This window comes from Morone saxatilis, unplaced genomic scaffold (genome assembly GCF_004916995.1).
Source record: "Morone saxatilis isolate NCDOM2014 unplaced genomic scaffold, NCSU_SB_2.0 Contig20, whole genome shotgun sequence".
In the NCBI taxonomy this organism is placed as follows: Eukaryota; Metazoa; Chordata; class Actinopteri; family Moronidae; genus Morone; species Morone saxatilis.
The window spans coordinates 9,542,781-9,552,224 of record NW_023339763.1 but is presented as its reverse complement, the minus strand read 5'-3'; the positions used below and the strand labels follow the sequence as shown (position 1 = coordinate 9,552,224).

At 39.4% G+C, this 9,444-nt stretch overlaps 1 protein-coding gene across 1 annotated transcript in view; it reads right to left on the bottom strand.

Annotated features, from left to right (window-relative positions):
• Positions 1 to 22: 22 nt before the first annotated feature.
• Positions 23 to 9,444, bottom strand: part of kctd16b (potassium channel tetramerization domain containing 16b) — a 65,885-nt gene continuing 56,463 nt past the window's right edge. The window contains exon 2 of the mRNA XM_035665980.1: positions 23 to 1,680. Within this exon, the coding sequence (XP_035521873.1) occupies positions 1,217 to 1,680 (464 nt within the window). The 3' untranslated portion in view covers positions 23 to 1,216. The remainder of the gene's footprint in view (positions 1,681 to 9,444) is intronic.

Here is a 9,444-nt window from a genome sequence, read left to right as displayed (position 1 = left end):
ACAGGGGCTTCATTAATAACTGTAAACAAGAACCACGTCTATCAGCTCTATCACCAGACCAATAATTATTGATTACTATGTCAACAGTCAGGGTAGAAAGCATCAATCTATGTGTTGACAGGGTTAACTTAAGTAGCAAAAGGTCTGTATGTGTTGACAGTAGGTGTTAAATTGAGCATAATTTAAATAACCTCAAGATTGATTCTTCTGTGTGATTGTATGTGGGAATGATTATTTACATGTGACATGTTCTGTTCATTCTATTAAAGCAATTGGCAAAATCTCCCATTATAAGTGTGTGTGAAGGTGTGTTAAATGTGGACTTTTCTTTATTGAAGCTCTGTATTTCCTCATGGTCTGACTATCAAATCACTCTTTTCCTTCACAGAGTAACCTGGGTAGTGCTCCACATCTAGCCAACACGATAAAAATCAATGCAATGCAGGGCAGTTAGATTCACTTGGGATACGTTTACAATATAACTGATATTACCAGAAGAAAATTAATTGTGGTTTTGATGAAATTGTACCTCCTCCTGCTTCAGAAGTCCCCAAATGTTTCCTAAAAGTTAAGTAATCGACCTGGCTGTTTATGCCACCCTGGCAGCAGAGAGCTCTAGGTGTATTTATAGTGAGAGCACTGTCGGGACAGCATGAATTATTAATGGGTCCTGATGCAGATTTATCTGTGACCTCTAGGCCACCTGGGTGCAAACACACACACAGACACACACATTCACATACTAAATCAGTGTTTGTCTTTGTGGTTTTTCAGTGAAATGATGACAGATGACAGTGTGTGCAGTCCAGTAACCCTCAGTAACCCCCAGTGTAGCCATTAGCAGTCTTTCGGTTGGTTGATGAGTTCACAGAGGATGTCTTTTGTCCACCTGGACTGGTCCTCAGGGATACATTATTCAAAGATCTGAAGCATTCAGCAAGGTACAGCACATACTTACAGTACATACAGTAGGCCTAAACTACATACACACACATACATACTACATATGTCATAAGAGAAGAGTCTGGTTTGTATGCTTCTTACTAGCTTCTGTGTAGACTCTCAACCTACATGGCATAAAGGTGAAGTTTCCCCCTATAAACTGGACTCAAATGAGTTTAGTGTTATCTCTCTTTTGTTGCAAAAGTCATGATCAAAAAACATGTAAACTGATCCTTGGCCTCGTGTGTCTGCTCTCTCTGTCCTGTTTCCTGGCTCAAAGGCGGTATTTTCTCAGCAGGTCGGCCTGCCACATGTACTTCCTCTCAGGGAACCTCTCTGGGATCTTGATCTTGCGGAAGTCTTGAATGCACTTTTCCAGCTCCTCCTCAACCGTCAGCTTCTCTTTCGCCGGTCTTTTCTTGCAGGTGCTGGTGTCGCGGGAGCTCGCTGTAAGCGTGCGCAGCAGGTCACTTTTCCGCCGCTGTTCAGACTGCTGGACCATTGCGATGGCGCCCTTTTTCAATGGCCTGTCCAGGGTGTGGACATTGGCGTGGGTGTGTGATTGGCGGCTGACCGGGCCACAGATGACAGTTCCCTGGGGAGAGCTGGCTTCTGACTGGCTCTCAGAGCTGGAGGTGGAGAGCTCGTTGAAGGAGGTGCCACTCTCGCCCTCGCCATCGCCCTTGTGGTTCTTGCAGCAGCAGTCACATGGAGGGGAGGACCAACGTGACGGACCACCTGGAAATAGATAGAACCAGAGAAGGGGCTAACGTTAGAGTCTATGCAGAGCTATTATTGCCACCTTTTCTTTCTTTCAGGGCCAATCCTCATGAAGAGAAAAACCAGACAATGACACAAAGAGAGCCACAAATTACTCCGACAGGAGAAGAAAGGCGAAGTAAGAAGCACTGAAGACTGACAAAGGAGGAAAGTCAGCTAACGCCAAATGGCCATCACCTAGAACAAAGTGACATGGCATCAGGGACAACTGGCTTGCTTCCAGTCTAATCAAGGGAGTGAGCTGACTGACTGTGTGACAAGCCTGTATTGTTCAGAGAACTACCCTCGTAGATCCATGCTGTCACATAGAGCTTTGCAAAAACACAATGAAGGTCCAGATTTACATGCTGTAAATGTATTTACAGTATAACACTGATGGCAATAACATTCAGAGGAGCTACTGCAGCAAAAATGGAACAATGTGTAACTTTTCAAAGATTATCAGGTGCATGAGGAGAAACTTTAGCAATACTGGTACAGAAAAACAATATAGTTAACTGGAGTCTGTCAACTCAAAGATGAATAGAGGTCAAACTGTATGTGCAGCTTGATTTCTCTGAAGTCTGCTGTCCTGTTCACCAGCCAACTGATTAATCTCTAACTGTAGTTCTTAGCAAGGGATATAAAACTCAGGAACAACACACATTCATGGTTAGATCAAACACCGAAAAACACTTTAAAATGAAAATGATTTGGAGAATTGTGTTAGACAAATAATCAATGTTGTGATTCAATTGAAACTTAAACTTAAATGAAAACCCAGTAAGCATTGATTTTGTGATTACAAGGTCAAGAGATGTTGAGGTTATACATTGTTCCAGCAGAATTGAAATGAGTAAAGGTATTGCAAGTCCTAACTACACTCATCATTTAGATACTATTGAAAAATTGTTTTATATAATCTAGACATCTAAAAAGATTTAGACCGTTTTTAGATGTCAGTGTTTACTGGCAAACAAGCTAAAATTAGTATTTAAAAAAACATACTTTGCAACCTTTTTGCTTTTTTGTTTTACTTTTGGTATTTTCATCCTCCTCCTGTGCAATGCTTAGAAGTAAAGTGGTATAGGTTAGAAGAGCATTTCTATTGAACTGCTTTCCACTCAAACATATGATCAGTCAACGAGCACCACTGTTTTCACCTGACCCAGATCTTCCACAATCATTACTGAAAGGAATCAATTGCCCAGCCTAGCCTCTGAATGAGCATACAGTTGGTCGAAAGACTCAGAGGAACCAGACCAACATCACACCTTTCACTGCAGGAAGCAGACATTTATTTTTCATGCTAACCTCCTGAATAATTAAGGGGTATCTGTGGCTGATGGACTCATCTCTCTTTAGTGAGGAGCGAGATCAAAACCCTTGAGGCAAACACTCACACACACCCACAAACCACCCCCCACCCTCCACCCCTTCTGATTTTGAGGCCTGCCCCCTACCACTAAAAGTACCACACACACACAAGCACAGCCTCCGCATCGAATTCAATAGTACCATCGTTTCTTTTCATGTGCTGTTGAGCATTTCGCTTCAAACGAGATAGTAAAAGACTATAAATAACGCTGCTTAAAATAAATGCCCCTCTGCTTTTACATCCCTTTGTCCTCAGCAGCATGTTTAGCTAATTTATAAAGAGACAGCAAAACAGAAATCAATTCATCCAACCAAGATTTGCTCCTCTGAGTAACACTCATAAACAGCTACATATCGTGACTGCATTTATGTGAGTATAAATAGAAGAAATATGACTTTGACACCGACTCCCACTGTTGAGTCTAAACTGCAGGAGGACTAACATTCAGTAAAGAAACTAATACACTGGCACACACACACAAACGACGGCCTACTGTATGTGAAATAAACATCACCCATCAAAGGCAGTGACAGAAATGGAACGCAACACCCTTTGTCAGCGGTAATTAAAGAGATCCAGAGCTGCTATGGGTGACATTTACAGCATTCACATGCACAAACCTTTATGCACAAGCACACTGGCTTCAGACAAAGAAAGAGAATATGCTATCATAATACAATAGTGTAATTTGCAGGTACACAAACAATTAGAAATGTATCAGCCTCAAATAAAAAGCTGTATTCGTTATACAATTGCAGGATAAAGAGTGTAACATCATGCATGCTAGGCCCAATTACGTCTCTCCCAACCTTTGTCTAGAGACACGAGTTAATTTATGTCACCAAGTGAATAGGTAGCCTTGATCGATGAGATGCAGGCTTGTAATTGGTGTTTTGAAAAATGGCCCCAGACTGTGGTGAATAGCTAAATCTGCCAGCAGCCAATCTGACTGTCCAAATAAAATTAACACAATGAGACGGGTAAAGCTGCTGTAACAAATGTCTTAAAGAGCCATGTTATGTGTGTATGTGTGTGTGTGCGTGGCCTTGCATCTGTACTTTTGATATATGACATTCAGATTAAACTTTGGTTTAATAATTATATCCATCTCCATATAGCGCCATACAAGTCTTGACAGTGACATGCTGCTATAATTTACAGGTGTTGTGAATGGCTATTAGCCTTGCTAACACTAAAGACTACCAGAGAGGGGTCTAATTTATTATTTTTGACCAGTTGGATTTCCTGTCAAACATTTAGCTTCATGACAAATTGGCGGTTAAATAATTAAATTGAGGACACCACTTCCAGGGACTTCTAAGCACTGATAACAGATTTGTAAAACAAGTCAATGTGGTGTCTCTACCCTAATCTACACAGTGATACTGTAATTACATTCCCAAAAGGATATATCAGTGCACAGTGTTGATGGGTCATAGCACACTGAGACATGTTAGTAGTAAAACCAATTTCCTCTGCTAATTGAAGTGAAAAAAATGTGTAAATGTGTAGACCTGCAGTTTTTCATTGATATTTACACTGTATGTTTACAATGTCTTGCTAATTAAGGTGAAAATTAAACCACTGTTTACGTTATGTTTATTCAGGTCTTTCCTTTAATTTTTTTGTCTGCTTGAACTCAACTCTTAATTGCATCGTCTAGCATACAAAATCACAAAGGAAACTGTCTAATATATTGATCCTGGTTCAGTACAAAGGCCCTAAATTTCAGGCAGTATAGATAAGATATGTAAGTTTCAGGTAATACCGTAATAACACAGCTAATTTTATTCTGCAATAAACAATCCACTATTTTCCCCAGTTGGTCTGCTTGACAATTAAGGGTCAAAACATTTACTTCAAACTTTGTATCCGAGACACTTCAGGTCTAATTTTGTCTAACCATAGATGAATTATGCATTTTGGCAGTGTGCTCTGGAGCTTCCAAATTTCCACTGATGGAGGTGCCATAATTAAAGGTCAAGGTTTCAGAGTCTAAAGGCTATACCTGCCATCCGAACTGATTCTAATTATACTGGGAAGGAATGATGCATCTTGTTACTGAGTGGCCCAAAGGATGCCAGCATCCATCACTTTAGGTGGACAATTTTAATTGAAGGTTTGCTTGTTCTTCCACATGAGACTATTTAAACTGCAGCAACAGTGATAGATTTCCAACAAGCCTGAGCAATCCATTTATTGGGGCAATATTTCGTCCATGTATTGTAGTTCTCTAAGTCAGGGATTTTACCTGATATGTTTGTATTCATGCTATCTAACAGGTAGCAATGTATGTACAGATATTGCATGTGTTCTGAAACAAAGCCTAGTTTCCTCTTGTGAAAAAAAAAACATACCTGATCATTAAAATAGTCTATTGGCTCCTGTCTAGTCATTGTCATAGATTACCTGTCTAAATGCCAGGAATTTGGCAGTTTGTCTCTGTGACAGGTAGGCGACTCTCCTGAATGATCCACTCACTCAAAAAATAACCTAAGGTTCATTTTTTATACCAGTCAGGAGATGTCTTGGGGAGAGGGCGTCCCCTCTTCCTGTCAATCACGCCCACGTGAAAGTCAGTATTTTTGGAAAGATGTAGAATAACTCATAAGAGGCAAGGAGGAGGTGCAGTTACTACTGCAAGAATATGTCTGAATTTGAACTGAATACTAATGTTATTTTGTGTAACTTATGGCGCCTTTTAACATTTACATGATAAAATCCTGTCTCCTGCACCTCGTTGCTTGTTCAACAGGAGGCTAAAAACAAGATCAAATTAGAAGTTATAAAAAAAATTTAAATGTATTTATTGTCAAATTACTTTGAATTTGTCAAATTATTTAATTTAAATAGTTATTGAGCTGATTAAAAAATAAATAAATCAAATAAATTATAAAAGAAGATATTTTTCTTTAAAACATACACTCCCTGGCTTAGTTATAGCATATACACTAGATTTGTAATGTGCTTGAGACTTGTGTTTCTTCTATGCCCACATTGCAAATTAAGTAACTACAGCAGTAAAGAGAAATTGCTTTGTAGATGAAAACCTTTGAAAAAAGTTAATTTGTGTATTTCTGTGCTCCTTAGTCTTTTCGAGGTTTACGTGTTTCCACACATGAATCAGTATGGCTGCGTATAAATGTTACAGTATTTGTATGTCTACAAATGTAGGCCTAGTATATGTGACATCATGTGCTGCCATGTGAGAGTAAGGTCATGCTTTCCTTCAGGGCTAAGTATATATTTTTGTGGGCGTGTGTGTGTAAGTGCACATGGGCATGTGTACATGCACATGCATGTAACATGTGTGGGATGATGCACCATGCTCCTGATGTAGGTCAGTTTGAGTGCTTTGCTGCAGTCTCCTTTCCTCCACATACATCATACATGCCGTAGTGTGACACTGAGTGTGTGTATGTGAGGTATGCACCTGCACAGCGTGTGCGTGCAAGCCTGTGGTCATCCCTCAGTGTGTAAGTGACATTGGCCTTGGAACTATTATCTGTATGCCGTTGGGCAGAGAAAAGGAGGCTGATGTCAGGTGGGGTTCCCATTCATGTCATCAGAGGTGTCAGACTTGTCGGCCATGCCCCTGGCCAGCATCACTCAGCACACACAACCTGCCTTTGTGTGTGTGTGTCAGTGTGTGTGTTGCTTTACGCTGTACAGCAGTTGATTCATGTGATCTCTTGTTGTTTCTCTTCCAGGGAGGTGGGCATGAGGTCTGACTGAGGTCTAATGACTGTCACATGCTATTACACACACACACAGATACGTAGACACACACAAACACACTCTTACACACACACAAAGATTCCTGACAGCTGCTCGAGGCTCTGATGTATTGATCTCAGCAGGGACCTCCACAACTTGTGTTAGCTCTTGCCAGTAAAAAGACCTGGCTGACTCACACTACACTCACAATGAAATAGAATGTACACACTCATTGAAACACACTATACATACTTTGAGTACAAACCTAATTTTCTCTCTATCTATCATCCATGTACATCTGTCATGTGCTACTTGTCAAATGTTTATTTAGTTTCTTGAAACAGCAGTTGTGAAACATAGTAGTTAATGTATTCATGTAGACTGTTTCATTCATTCTATGTCATTTTTATGACAGCCATGTAACTATTACACAGACTTATATATTCCAAAACAAACCACTGCCAGTATGTGCCTTAATAATAATAATAATAATACATTTAATGTTTTTTTGTCATTTATTACGATGTTGTACCATCACACTCAGTAAACCTGTACCTGTACCTGTATAAATTATGCTTTATCCGGTTGATTTCAGACTCTCATTCAGAATACAAATTTTGCATCCTTTACAAAGGATAGGACTGGCAGAAGAGGAACAACCATTGACCTAATTTTTACCATACTATCTATTAGCCTAAACATAACATTTGACTTGGGAAGCTTTACAACATCAGTACACACTCTGGAACATTTAAATTGACTAGGTGCATTTTTAGTAGTTTATCTTCTTCCCCATTTGAGATGAAACACTGCAGGAGTTTGTAAAATTACTTTTTCTTTATCATCTCATGCAGCATGATTTGAATTGTTTGTTGCCAAAACATTGCATGGGGAGTCCAAGCTGACTCAGAAATTTACCTCATTATGTTACATTATTCTGGGGGGGAAATAATTACGTTTTCTTCTTGAGTAGAGCTTCAAAACAAGGGAGAGGTTACAACTGCTAAAACACATGCAAAACGTTCAATTCGATGTAAATAGTCTCCTTCTCTCCTTTCTTCTTTTCCTCTCCTCTTCCTTTTTCTTTTCTCTTTTTATTTCTCTTCTTTTTTTGTACCTTCTCGATTTCTTATCTGCACTTTCCACCTTTCTCTCTTCCTCTCCCCATGCATCTCTCCCTTACCATTCCCCTCCTTAATGCCTGTATCGATGGGTTGGCACATCAGTGGAAGAGTATGGGCGATTGCCCTCTGATTGATTTCTGTCAAACTGACTCTCAGCACTGGGAGGCTGTTCACTGGAGATAAATGATGTTGGCTCAACAAAAGCAAATAAACCTCTTCCATCTATCACTCCCTCTCTGTCAGTTTTTTTTCTTCCAAGTCCCACCTCAGCTCTGCCGTCTGCATATCTCTGTCTCGCTCCCCACCCCATTTTTGTCTGCCTTCCTGTCTCTTTCTCAGTCTCTTGGTTTCTTCTTTCTCTTTCTCTCTCCCTTAGTCACTTTTTTCTCAGTTTTTTCAAGGTATTCTCTTTCTCTCTCACGTTCTCTTGTTTTTATTTTCTTAATTTAAGTCGACAGCCTTGATTGAAGGTTCTGCATCAGATTCATGCACTGCTTCTCAACCTTTCTAATTTAGCAATTCAATCCAGTATTATAGTTGAAATTGTGATAAGCAGACAACAAATCAGATTATTAAAACATCCTGGAAATAATGCAAATTAACTTGGAAGTCTAACAATATGGCCGGAAAACACAGAGAGAATGGCTCTAAATGAAAAAATAAATAAAACTTGAGCATAAGCTCACTGATTGGAAATGATTTAAATTTAGTAATTCAAGCATTTGTTTTGACATTGATTATCATCTGATTATAGCAAAATAACGAGGGAGCTATATGCACTCAGACACTTGTATCCACCTTCCGTCAACCTGCCTCTTCTCAGCTAATACTACTCAATTACTAAATTTCAGCATTTTGCATAAAACTTTCAGAAAGAAGGACTATGTCTGAAAATGTTGCATAAAAGAAAATTTCACTTGAGGAAAAAGTGAGTCACTCTGCTCAAAATGTCATCCATCTGCATCCATTACTCTTGTGATGGATGGGACAGTTGAACACTGGTGTAAAATGGAAAAAAACATCAAATAATGACAAAGGCCTCACAAGGGCCTTGGTCATTATTTGTGATTGTGTTTGAAAAGTATACCACAAGAAGATTTAGGAAATGTAAAAATACTATACTAATATGTCACTTTATAATACCAAATGTTAGCTTTTATTGGGCACTGGGCCATAAGACGCTGTATGTCTGTGCGCATCTGTCAGAAAGCCCAAATGTCTGTGTTTGTGTATAAATATTAATCGTCTGTACAAATAGTCATCTGCAGTTTTAAGACATGGTGGGCTCCTTGGATGATGACCCGTGGCATCTGTAGATAAAAACGACTCATTCTAAGGTAACAAATGCATAATAAATCTCCTAAATGTTACACACTGGACCTTTAATAGATACAATAGATCAGACTACAGTACATTAGGGTATTTGTAAAGGGTGCCATAACAACACAATACCACAAGAATAAAATATAAGCCACCAGCCTTTCTGTAAGCCTCAGTGCATAGGCCTCAAATTGTACATTTTCT